We start from the raw sequence: 13,386 nt of genomic DNA on the forward strand, positions 1-13,386 counted from the left end.
GGCACATTTCTGACAGGTGCCTTTTCTGCTGCCATTGGTGTTCCTGAGGTTGCATGGTAAGTCGATTAAAGAAGTGATTAGTCTGAGAAGCAACCGTGTTGTCTCATCTCCTTTTGCTACATGGTCCCTTTACTACCCCTGTAGGGGGCTGTGAATGGTATGTCAGTGAGGTGTCACCTCCCTGCATGGCAGCATGTGGGGATGCCAATTTAAAGTGACTGTGTAACCAGTTTTAGGGTCCTCATCTGCCCTGGTAGTCAGGATTTCTAAGCATCGTTGAATTCTGCTTGTCAGCTTAAGCAGATGGTGCTGGTTATTTTAAACTTGGTATTTCTTGCCTATTTATTTTAAAGATAATGCTTGTTTTCAATAGCAGAAGTTGGAAGGTTTGAAAATGCTATGCTGTATAGTTTACTTAGATTTACATTCTTCTTGGAAACTGTCTGTACTCAAGGACACTTCTGATAGTCTTTTTACCATTCTAGTGGGAAATTTGTTTTATGCTGACAACATAGGCAAACAGATTATTTTGTCAGTATGAGTCAGTTTTTGTCTTAAGGTGTCTTAACAGTGATACTACTTAGGTCATTATCCCAAGTTGACTGAGTGTTGTTAGGTGACTCCCTTTGGAACATCTGTCTCTTTTAATCCTGTTTTTTTCGCACTCTTTGGGAAAAAATCATGCACTACTTTCTTGTAGAATTGAATATTTTGGAATAGGTGAGGTAAGGAATGGTTGAAAGGGAAAGAAAGTTAAATGCTGCACCGGGAAATGAAATTAGTTGTCTTCTTATGCAGTAATTTAGGCTACAAAGTGAGACCTTAAACTTTTACAGATCTTTATTGACTTTGTTTTTCTATTATTTCATTTGGGATGATTAATTTTTAATTGCAGAGTACTAGAACTTACAGCTCTAATTATTGTAAGATGAATCTTGTGACAAACATGTAAAATCATGGTAAATTCAGGACATTGATGAAACTGGCATGGGTCTCTCAGGTTGAATGCCCAAATTTGCTTTAATTTTAATTTTGTCAGTATTGTCATTCACCTGTACTGAATGTTCCGGTAAGAGTTTCTTTGGGAGAAGAAGAGGAAGAGCAGGGGGGTTATAGCAGTTATTTGTGAAGGAAACACACAAGGAATTGACTACACCAGGGAAGAGAGTGGTGTGGAAATCAAGCAGTCTGTGTTCAGGATAGTGATGCCATTGTATATAATTCAGTGTTTGAGAACACTGAAATATATAATGAGAATAAAAGGAATTACTGACTAGTAGATCCGTGAAAATAGTGAATGAGGCAGTGGCTGTGGGCAAGGTTGCAAGAGAGGACTTGTGAAATGACTTATGGAAATATAGGAGATTGAACTCTCTTCTTCAATTTATTTTCCAAAATGTATCTCCTGGTCTTGTGGGTTTTTTTTCCATTACGGTCTAGTGTTTTGAGATTTCCCCAAGACCCACCAGCTGCTGTCCCTCCAGTAAGCTTGCATGGTATGCAAAAAAATCCAAAACTAAGTGGGTGTCTTGTCAGCAAGAAAGTTACTTAGATTTTATTTCTGGAATGCTGTAGGGAAGGAGAAGTTGAAGTTGTTTTCCCAAGAAGGAATGAATTAAAAAAGAGCTACAGCATATATGGTAACCATTGCTATAGCTGAAATGATAAGAATATAGTATAAAAAGTAAAATTCAGGTATTCAAGATATGACAGTAAATCAGTTTTGTGAAATGTTGAAGATGTCTGGAATAGCAGCCTGTAGTTTAGGCTCAGGAGCAGACACTTAAAATATTAAAAAAATTCTAAAGAGATGTAAGCAGTTTTAGGAAATGTTTTTTTACTGGGAACTTCTTCATAATCCAAAAACTTTTAACCAGCTCTGCTTTTAAGGTCCCTAGGAAATTGCAGCTCTCCCTGAGGTACTAGAATAGCTGTAAGAAATAATTTATTGTCTCACTTATTTTACTGTAATGCCTTGTTATTTCCTGGCTGATCAACCTGAATGTGGAATGTTATCTATTAGTACAGCTGTGTTTGCTTCTTACATGCTGTGATATGACAGCCTGGTTATTTGAAAGACTGTTTATGGATTGCAAACTTTGCCTGGAAAACTACTCTTTACTTTAATAATTTAAATTTGGGAGCCCAAATATCATTTTTTAAAGCATAGACATACTGCAAAATGTTGATAAATTTATATGTCTTTCAGTGTTTACTGCTTTGTAACTTGGTGAGGTCTGAGTATTTCAGTTAACGAGAAATTTGGTCTATGTATTTTATATTGAATGGAAGAGAAAATTCAGTCATTGCCTACTCTAATGCTCCAATATTCTCATTAGAAAGGTGTAAACATGATTGCTTATTTTCAGGATTTGTTTGTGGATCCTTCCTTATTGGTTATCCTTGTTCTCTTCTCAGTTTTGTATCTTTTTTCTGCTTCTTACTGACAAATAATTTTATCTCCTCTTGTAGATAAGGATATATATCCTGTGTTGTTTTGTATTCCTTTTTTTCTGTGTTTGGAGAGTGCTTTCATTTGTGTAGTGACTGCAATTGCTCCCTCTGCCTAAAGTAGATCAGGGCAGGTGGAAAGGCTGTGGGAGATGCTCTGGAGTATAGGTGGTTATCTGAGTGGCCACATTACATAGTACAAATTGATGTAAAATGGGGCTTTTTTCAGAAATAGTTTGTTTTTCTTGATGTTTCTGAAACTCTCATGAGCAATCTTTAGGTAGCTTAGCACTTAGATATTAGCATAATATATTGTACACCAAGTACTTTGACTGCTAGGCATTACAGATCATTGTGGCATTTATTTGGCATAAAAAGAATGATTTCTAATAGCTTACAGGAGAACATAATCAGAAGGCAATGTCTTTTGTTACTACTCAAAGATTGAGGCCAAGCTGAATCAATAGACAATCTGTAGCACATTTTGTTTATTGCATCTTGGCATTTAAATTATTTGGCATTGTAGCCTGTTTTAGCTTATGCAGTTAAAGTAGACATTATATGAAGTGGTGAGTAATAGAAAGTACATAAAGGACTTGAAGGCTAGGAGCCAACTTAAACTTAATCAGTGAATGTATGTATGAGTGTTGTATTTAAGTTAAAATGTGTGACATGCTGTCTGATGATTATTATTGTAATTGCAGCCAAGAGGCAACAGAACACATGGTGCATCATTCATCATCACTAGAGCAATTGCAGGTAAATATTACTTGTTCCTACATTCATTACTTCTAAGACTGTGTGGATTACTTGTAAATTTTACAATTTCTGCCCTTTAGAGTGCCTAATGATGGACGTAATGGAAGTAGAGTACAGCATGTGTTTTCAGGAAGATGTTTTCTGATCGTGAACATGGCTTTGTTATTTTTATGTCAATTTTGTGAGCATTCTTGTCTCCATTGGTTTGTTGGGACAAACTCATGAACCATAAGTCTTAGAAATTAACAAGCTCTGTGTTTTGCAGACTGTATTTTGCAAACTATTTTTTCTTCCCCTTTCTTAACATCTCTTGCACTGGGTTGTCTGCTAGTTAGTTCTATGAGGAACTTTTAGATTCTGATGATATTACATTGCATAAACCAAGCATTAAATGGCAGTGAAAAAATATGCAGTGGATTGGTTTGTTTGTTTGTTTAGTTTGTTTTTTATTTGCCGTTTGCATTTATTCTAACATAAGAGTTTGTTGGCCAAGTATAAAGGATTTTTCCCTCAATACCTTTTTCTTTAATGAGAATTACCTGTGCAGTAAGCTGGAGTAGGTTTTAAGACTACTAGAGATGTAATTTTTACCTCTTTCCATTATAGGTCCTGCATTGTTTTTGCTTCGGTACATCTGGTACAGGTAGGTTTTACAAGAATACTGCAAAAATATTTGGTAATATTTTTATAGCTTTTTGATTTGATGGAAAGTAATTCCTAATGGGAGTAAAACGGAACACTTGTTTAGAATATTGTCCAAGGAATGCTTAGAATACCCACTTTTCATAAACTGAGTTGCAGCTGAAGTCTGAGTAGAAGAAGATTGTGTGTACTAGTTTGACTTAGTGCTTTTATCAGAAGCTGAAGTAAGATTGCAGTTGGAACAGGTTTCTCCAAACATGTATTTGTCCTTTCTACTCCCAGCTGAGATACTGCAAAGGAAGCTGTTGTGAGATTTTTTCCTTACGCCTCAGTGACAGATATGGCACTAAGGGTTTGCTTCCTTTGGAATAATAAATTTGAATTTTTTTTCCTTGACAATTCAAGCTTATATGAAAAGCTTGTAACTATTTGAGCAGCACTCATGCTATTTATAAATTTAAGTTTTGATTCAAAAAGTTGTGAAATGGTCCCAGAAATTTATTGGGGCAAGTACAACATTTCTGGAAAATTTCAGCTCAGTCATTATGTGGCTCAGCAGGTTTGAAGATAACAGTTTCCCGTTTTAAAGGATAAACTTGAATTTGGCAGGTAATGTTGTTCTCCCTATTGCTGCTGTTCTCCTTTATTTTTGTGCACCTACTCCCCCCAGCCCTTTTCTCATGAGGGGGTGATGTTTATGGGCAACATACTGTCATGTGAGTCTAGTTGTAAGAATTCAGTTGTAGACAGAATTCACTTACTTTTCTTCTCTCCCTCCAGTAGTCATAGTTAAATTATAAAAGCTTGAAATTAGCTTTTATTCTAGTTGCTGTTTTCATATATTTGATAAAAGAGTTTTGGAGAGAGCTTGGGAGGCTTCTAGTTTAAAGTCCCACTAAAAGTAGGAGAACACTGAATTCTGACTGGGTTCCTTGGGGCTCTGTCCAGCTAGGTCTTGGAAAAGTTAAAGGATTGAGAAGCCAGCGAATCTCAGCCTGTTCAAATGCCTGACTGTCTTCATGGTGAAAAAAATCTCTTCTTAATGTCATCTTGGAACGTCCCTGCTTTTGAAATTACTGAGACATTTAGTTTGGAAAGGACCTTTACAGTCATTGCATCCAGCTGTTACCCCAGCACTTCCAAGTCCTCCAAAGAGTTGATCATAGTTTCTTGTGTTCCAGCCATGCACCTCTGTTGCTCCCATCTTCCTGGTAGTCTCCTGGGTATCAGTGAGAATGCTGCTGTTTTGTCATCCTGAACCCTTCCCTTCTTCAGGCTAAACAAGTAAAATTCCCCCAGCATCTGATTCATTGTAGGGCAAGTACTCCAGTCCCCTGATCATCTTGGTGCCCCTCCTGTTTGCTGGTGTTCTTTCAGTGGGTGTACCAAAACTGGCTGGTGACCAGTGTGTAAAGAGTGATAAAGAAGTGATCAGTTTCCTTACTGTGCATTTTCTTCTGTTAGTAAAAACAAGACTGTTGTTAGCCTTTGTCGTTGGCAGGGTGCAGTGTTGATTCATGTTCCGTTGCAAACCCTCTCAGGTAACTGATGGTTGCCTTGAAGCTGAGTTGTCTGGCGTGTGTATCTCAGGTGCTGCATTGGTTCTCTGTGTGTTCTGATTGAGCCTGATGCTTTTGGTATTTCAGCCCTGCAAAGTTTTCTCTGCCCGCTGGACTGGTTCGTCTGGTTAGTAAGCAGATCAACTGGCACCTCGTACTTGCAAGGTAACCAGCTCCCATGCTTTGCCATTTCTGACAAGACTGAATGTATTAATGCTTCCTCTGCTCCCCCACCTTCCCCACTCAGCCATGCTGAGCTGATGTTGTGCTAAAGGTGTGCTATTCTTTCTGGTCAAGAGAAATACTGGAGGCTCTCACAGGTGGCCTCTGAGTGCTGCCTCGGGACTTCTATCTGCTTCCCTTCAGTTAGTGCCCCTCTCACTCAGGGCTGAATGTCTTTCTAGCTTTTGGGGCAAAGTGGCTTGCACTGCAGTCATTTTCAAATTCAAGTCCTGAATTTTTTTGATTAAAGACTTATAAGTTGGCAGGATATATAATTTTAAAATAACTGATTTCTATTTGTGGAAAGTGAATGCATACCCTCAAGACTTGTCTGCTATTGCATAAACAGAGGTCCAGGGCTAGAACCAACTGTTCTGCAGGAATTTGAGCAACATCAGTGAGATCACTGGCTTTTAAAAGTAAGCACAGAAAAATGGTTCAGTGACATGGTTACATGAAGGTAGTAGGGAAAGTCACAGTTTATGTTGTATGCAAAGACACATAACTTAGTGAATTATGATAGTTGTTTATACCAGATAAAGCAACACATAGTTGTGTACATTGCTGTTGTAAAATTATCTATAAACAACATCAGACTCTCACCTCCTATGCAGTGGGATTTTAGACATTGTGCTGTTTTTTTAGTGCTGCTGGAAAGGAGTGGCAGGTAGATTTCTCTGAAATGAAAGGAATATCTTAGCATGGATATTTTATTTTTAATAAAAATTGATACTTCCCTTTTTAATTTCTTTTTTAAATTTTTTAAATGAGGCAATTTATATCTAACCGTAGAGAAAAGCACCTAGTACTTTGATGCACATTCTGTAAGGAGTGGACTTTAAATGAACTTTCACATCTGTTTTTTCTTTCAGCAATGGTAAATTGTTGGCAGTTGTTCAAGACCAATGTGTAGAAATCAGGTAACTTAGCATTATCTGTTACTTCAGCTCTGGAATTCTGAGAAAGTGTTTCTGGTTATTTGCTAGCAATGCTCTTACAGATTTCATTTTTGTTTTGCAATGTTGTATATTGTGAAATTTATCCATGGAATGATCATAAAAGCAGGCGCTTTCTGTTTCTTTTTAGTTCCCCGATTATAATAGATGTGTTGATATAAGTATATATCTGTGTCTGTTTGCAAGATGTGAAAGAAAAGCAATCAAGATCCTCAAAAACACTCAGCACAAATCATGGTCTTTCTAACCTTTGCCTTTCTGCACCCTTTAGAAAATCTCCCCTAATAAATGGGGCAAGGAGCGAGTACCTAGTATTCTTCTCTGTGGAGTAGCTGGCATGTATAATACTTCACCTTATTTTACAAGTGGTGTGGGTTGCTATAAAGACTGATGCTTTCCCTTTTCTTGTGCTCTCTTAAGAACAAGCTCTCCTTTGCCAGTTCAAGAGCACATTTAGCTGTAGAACAGATCTTGATTGAGTGTGTTTACTTGCTTCACAAAAATCCATTTGCTAGAAGGTCAGACCTTCCATTTATATGTAAAAGAAGCAAGTGTATGAAAATTGTTCAATCAAAAGTGGTGTGAGCACCATAAACGTCAGCTTAAAACTATAAAATAAATCTTGTGTTTCAAGTGTATTAATGTAACTGTATTCTTGCATTGTTTCTAAAATTGTAACCTAGAGAATACTGACTAGTTTTTTTTTTCCCCCACTAAAGTTATATGAAGCACTGAAATGATGCTGTCCTATTTTGTACAGCATTACAGATAAATGAGGGATGTTGGTATTTATGCAGTTGGACGGTCTCTAAAATATAGTTAGTTACTGTAGCTGCCTAGGGGGTGAAAGTTACTATCTGCTTTTTTGAAGTACTAACAAGTACTTAGAGGCATGCAGGCCTTTGAATTGTGCTTTTGGAATATTTTTCTAGTGTTCTGTTACAGAAAATTGAATAGTGGTGTTTTTTTGTTTTTTGGTTTTGTTTTTTTTTTTTTTCTAAATTCGTATGAGTCTTTCTTCTGCAGGTCTGCAAAAGATGACTTTGTATCCATAGTTGGAAAATGTCAAGGTATGTCAACTTCTTCATTATTAGTGTCGTCACTGTTATTCATACATTGCTAAATGCTGGTGTTGGTTTACTTTAACTTCTTAAATCATTGGAAAGAATCTCTTAATAGTTTTGCTTTGTGACTAGCTCCATTACCCTCTCTTTGCCGCTTTTTTCTACGATGAATATATGAAACCTGAATTTGAAATTAAATGATAGAATTAATGGTTCTGGGAGACATATGTGGTTTTTCTTTCTTTACCCTCCTCTGAGATAAGCTTGTAGTGCTGGTAGGCCCCCAGTATTTTTTTTATGCAATTGACTTTTTTGTTCTGTTTAAGGGATTATATTTATTTTTTGCTTTTATTAGTAATTCTATTTTTTTTTCATAGTGCCAAAGGATCCTAACCCTCAGTGGAGGAGAGTGGCATGGAGTCATGATTGTACATTACTTGCTTATGCTGAAAGCAGTGGAACAGTCAGAGTGTTTGACCTGATGGGTAGTGAGCTTTTGGTCATTTCACCGGTATGTGCTCTCTTGTTAAATGTGAATATGGTAGAACTTTTTTTAAGGATCGTGGATAATTTCTACATTTTGATCTTTTTTAAACCATGGCTTGGTTTGCTATAAATGCTTGTACTATGAATACCACACAGAAATGGACCGTAAAAAGTTCTACTATGATACATCCACCACATGATCAACAAAAGTCATGGGTTGCCCTTACAACAGCATAAAAGTTTGTGGTTTACATCTGTCTTGAATTGTGGTACATCTGTGGGTGCATCAGACAGTGGAAGTATGGAACTACTACAATTTGTAGTAATAGATAATAAATCTGCACTTTGTATGCAGAGTCAAATTGTAAACCAAGAAATGTTTCTGCTAGAGTACTTTGCTTGGTACGATATTAGATAATTGCTGTTGACAGGCCCCACACAATATATTTTCTATTTCAAAGGGTATATTGAACTGGTTTGTGAAAGTGGCTCAAGTGTATTTCCTCAGTATATTTGCAAACTTTGTAATAATACAATTTCTTTATAACCAAGATAAAATGTATTTAGTTTTAACTGAAACATTATTTTTTAAAATACAAGATAGTTAATTTAACTTTCTAGTTCTTTCAGTAATAAAGACACTTCTAAAAAAATCCCCTTTCTCTCCCAATGTCTGCCCTCATTTTTGGGTAAAGACAGCAAGTTTTCCAGGTGATCTGAGTTACGCTATTGCTGGATTGATCTTTCTAGAATACAAAGCAAGTGCCCAGTGGTCAGCTGAACTCCTTGTTGTTAATTACCGTGGAGAACTGAGAAGTTACCTTGTAAGGTAAGCATAAATTTTGGCTTGCTTTGAGATGGCACAGTGAACTTCAAAGGAATTCTTTCTACTCTTTAAAGGAAATAAATCTGAAGTAACGCATATATTTTTTTTCCCTGGCATACTTAGTGTTGGAACAAATCAAAGCTTTCAAGAAAGTCATAGTTTCAGCTTTGGCAGCCACTATGCCCATGGGATAACAACTGTCATTTATCATCCTGGTCACAGGTAAGCATTCTGTTTACTACCTGACATTGGTATGTAAATGATGAACAAAAAGTGGCAAAATTAGCACTGAAGTGTATTGGGTAGGGAGGGGGAGGAAAATCTGTTCTTGCTAAAATTGGTATTTAGGGCATCAGTAATAACAAGTCATGTCTCTTTCTACTATGAAAGAGGAACCTTAGTTCTTCTCACTTGACTTTCATTATTTCTTTAGTAAAGTTATGTCCTTTTCTGTTTCAGTACCTTGCATAAGCAACATGCGCTTTTTAGAATGTCAGGAATAGCTTCAAAAGAGGTTTCTGAATGTGATGAAAGATGGGTAAAATTGAAGGATAAATTTAGTTGTTTTTTTTTCCTTCTTTTTGTTTTGGTGTTTTTTTTTGTTTGCTTGTGTTGTGGTTTTTTGTTTTTGTTTGTTTGGTTTTGTTTTATTTTTCTGTCTGGAATTCATTGCTGGACTTATTGGCGAGCCCATTTTCCTTAGTGTTCTGAGTGGAACTGCCAGGCTCGGGTATTTGGAGTTGTCTTATGATGTGTTTTCTCTATTAGTAACCTGTTGAATAGAGAAACTGGACTTGAAATGTGGACTGACTGCCTGCATGCTCTTGAACCCAATGTAACTGGAATAGGTCCTGGTTAACCTATTACTTATGCCAAAAATGGGTCTACTTTTTTAGTATCAATTTGCAATGTACCACGATAAACTCAGCAATTCTATTTCTCTTCAATTGTAGGAACTAAACTTTATTCTAGATATTTTTCTTCTATTAGATCTGCTAGGATTGAATCTTTCAGTGCAGTGTTATATGACTGTATTGTTTTAAATGGAAATTAGGCTTGGATATAAAATACCAGAAAAAACTCACTGTTGAAAAAAACTTCTTCTCATTCTTCAGTGTTAAGTGAGCTGTCATATCTCCCTTAGGAAAACAAATTATTATTAATGAGATGTAATGTTCTTCTAGCTTATTATTTTGCGAGATGAATTTTGTATATGGCTTTTTCTTTCCACCTAATTAATATTTAGTGATTTCACATAATTAATACTCAATATACTAAATTTACAGTTTTTGAGGTAATAGTTGTGGGTTATGGAGCTGTGGTAGCACTACATGACCAGACAGCAGAATCAACCTATTGTTTCCTTTCATCAGACCAGGGTTAATGGTTGTAGTAGTTCCTGCTGTGTGCAACCTATTGAGTGACCTAGTAAAGCTGAAAAATTGACACTTGAAAGAATGGACAGTTGGATAGAATGGATGGAAAACAATCAGTGTTTTGCCCCTGATGGGTGCAAGTCTTTTCTGTTTTTGAATTTAGTCTCTGGTAGAAAGCTTGTAAATTTGACATTGGAGAATTCCAAATTTGTTGATAGAGCCTCTTGCTGAAATTTTCTTGTTATCCCAAAAAAGCTTAGAAGGGCCTGAATACAAGTACTTCAAAGTTGTGCATTAAAGAAAGTTGTTGATACACCTCGAAGTTTTAAGTGTCAGTAATGTGTTTGATCATTTAACACAAGTTCAGCTTCATCATTTTGTGTTTTTTTGCATTTCACTTAATCTCAGGTGGTGAAATTATGCTGATCTCCCTTCATTGCTTGTAAGGCTTGAGTTACTGCATTACTGTATTACTGAGTATTTGCTCATGGCCCATTACAGTGCAATAAAATAGCAGTTAAGAACTTAATTTACTTAATTTTTTCAATTAGATGTAGGATAGTTGCAAAGAGAATATGTCAGTAGGGAATGTTTCTGAATCCGTAGGAAAACTTGAAGCTATAGCTTTGGGAAAAAAAATCCAATAATGACTTTTACTGGTTCTGAAAAGTATTATATACCTTAATCTAGATACCTAATGTTGACGTCCTCACGTGATCCTGCTTTCATCTAGTATGGAGTTTATGGTGCATTTTAGTTGACAAAACTTAAGTGTCTTCTTCAGTGTGAGCTCTTTATAAATTCAAATCCAAGGTTCAACAGCTGCTTGTTTTGGTGTCTTAATCTGGAGCTGAATGTATAATTTCTGGGTTATCTGCAGTTGCTGCAGAAAATGTTTGATGTTAAAGCATAAAGTTTGCAATGAAGGGCTTGTGATGAAGCCCTTCATCACAAGCCCCCAATCATCATTGAAGCTTCAGATTTATTTAAAATGTTTGTAGCAAAATTATTAAGTAAAGAAGGGCATATTAAGTTTTTCTTGGATAACTCAGCTGAGCTTGTTCTTGAGACCGGTGTTACGCTGGTTATCTTCAACCCAACTTTGTATAAACCTGTGGAGTGGGGTATAAATGAAGTGTTGCAAGAGCAGCCAGTTTTTGAGACTGGACGTGCCCTTGGAGATTATCTAATCCATTCCCCTTCACCTCAGGGTCAGCTAGAGGAGGTTGCTTGGAACCATGTCACTGCAAGTCCAAGACCTGCACATCTCTGTCCTCCCTTAGGAGTGTGGTCTGTGTCAAGGCCTCTAAGGTGCTGGGGAGCTGCTCCAGAGGGTGCTGGAGACTGAGCCTGGCAGCACATCTCTGATTTTTTAGATCATACACAAAGACAGGTTCTGGCCATCTTTTTCTGCAAAATGCTGCACTCTAGGCCTGGCATTTACATAGGTCTTTTTCCAGGTTTTGTTGAAAGGATTCCTGACCCCTGCTAATCAGGTGTCTATCTTGTCACCCTTTGACTAAGAAGAGCTGGCAGACCTTGCTAAAAGCTTCTAAAGCATGCTAGTTAGCTCTTCTTGTCAATGACAAACATTGTGAAGTTCCTCAAAGGCTTTCCAGGAATCCTCTGATGGTCTCAGGAGTCCTCAGATGGTCCCAGAAGTGCAGGTATTTAAGGATCTAGAAATGAAGCCTGGAAACTGCTGCGTGTTGGCTGTGCTGTGTGTGGAACACATGTGTAAGAAAACAAAGTAGTCTTCGTCATCTTCATGTCTCCTGATGCAGTTTTTGGTGAAAGTGATTTCTGTTTTACTGCTGTAGGCTCTTCTTACACCACAGAATAACCAAAACTCTTAACTTTAAGCATCACTTTCAAGAGAGATCTTGTCGCTTTCTACAACTACATGAAAGGTGGTTGTAGCCAGGTGGGGGTCAACCTCCTCTCCCAAGGAGCCAGGAAGATATTGAAGAAGATGAGGCTTAAGCTGTTCCAGGGTGATTTCAGATTGGACATCAGGAGGAATTTCTTCACATTAAGGGTGATTAGGTATTGGAATGGACTACCCAGGGAAGTGGTGGAGTCACCATGCCTTGAGCTGGTCTAGTTGACATGACAGTGTTTGGTCCTAGGTTAGGCTTGATGATCTCAGAGGTTCTTTTCCAGCCTGATGATGCGATTCTGTCATTCATCCATGGTATAAAATCATCCTGCTGTATGTTTGTGACTTAGCAGGAGACTTGACAATACTAAATAAGCCTTACTGATGTCTTAAAAATTATTAAATGTGGAAGGAATTTTTTTCCCTTTATTCTTTTTTTGGCTTTTGCAGGTGTAGCCAGAGCTGCGCTGTGCGAGTGGCAGCTGCTTCTTGGGGCAGAGCACTTTGGGAATGGTGCGGCCTTGGGGAAAGGATAATGCAGCATTCCTAGGGAGGAGCTTTGAGCTCCTGCAGTTGTGCCTTTTATTGTAGATACTTTACCTTTTGATGGGTGATTCATTACAGTGATGCTTCCAAACAGACACCTATTCTCAAAGTTTTCATCAAAGTAGTCATCAGTTTAATATAGAAGTGCTTGTTAATAAAGTGAAAGGGCTTCAAGGGCGAATACTGTGATACAGTTTAGTGGTGATCAGAAGTAATTATAAGACTTACATAAAGGGTTTTAAAATGCCACCTGTGGTGTGCCAATGAAAGTATTACATGCAAATGTATAATTGGTACAGTGGCTTTAGAAAGCAGAATTGACAAGCCTTAATGTGTTCAGTTCTTCAGTGAAAGAGAAGTAGCTTTCATACCACATGTGAATAAATGGGAATTTGATGCTTAAACAGAATGATCAGAACTTGTTATATGCTTAAGCAGTAATTTTTTATCATATTTGAGAGTGAGGGAAACTCAGACTTGTGGCCAGATTTATTTTATTCTAGATGTTGGGAATTGTGACTTACCTGGAAAGCTAGGGATGAGAATAAATAGGTATACATGCTACAAACAACAATGTTACTTGAATGATATTGAAGTTTTTTTAGATTTCAGGGTATTCA

At 37.2% G+C, this 13,386-nt stretch overlaps 1 protein-coding gene across 2 annotated transcripts in view; it reads left to right on the forward strand.

Annotated features, from left to right (window-relative positions):
* The window catches only part of NBAS (NBAS subunit of NRZ tethering complex), a 160,080-nt gene that overhangs the window by 1,391 nt on the left and 145,303 nt on the right, over window positions 1–13,386 (forward strand). Inside the window, exons 1-9 of one of the 2 annotated variants that reach the window (XM_064411912.1) lie at window positions 36–56; window positions 3,156–3,210; window positions 3,817–3,853; window positions 5,499–5,576; window positions 6,506–6,553; window positions 7,616–7,659; window positions 8,031–8,164; window positions 8,835–8,968; window positions 9,089–9,187. In XM_064411912.1, coding sequence (XP_064267982.1) covers window positions 54–56; window positions 3,156–3,210; window positions 3,817–3,853; window positions 5,499–5,576; window positions 6,506–6,553; window positions 7,616–7,659; window positions 8,031–8,164; window positions 8,835–8,968; window positions 9,089–9,187 — 632 coding nt within the window. In that variant the 5' untranslated portion in view covers window positions 36–53. Of the gene's footprint in view, window positions 1–35; window positions 57–3,155; window positions 3,211–3,816; window positions 3,854–5,498; window positions 5,577–6,505; window positions 6,554–7,615; window positions 7,660–8,030; window positions 8,165–8,834; window positions 8,969–9,088; window positions 9,188–13,386 lie in introns of those variants that run through there. The other variant, XM_064411911.1, reaches the window with a different exon arrangement.

This window comes from Passer domesticus, chromosome 3, assembly GCF_036417665.1.
Source record: "Passer domesticus isolate bPasDom1 chromosome 3, bPasDom1.hap1, whole genome shotgun sequence".
NCBI lineage: Eukaryota > Metazoa > Chordata > Aves > Passeriformes > Passeridae > Passer > Passer domesticus.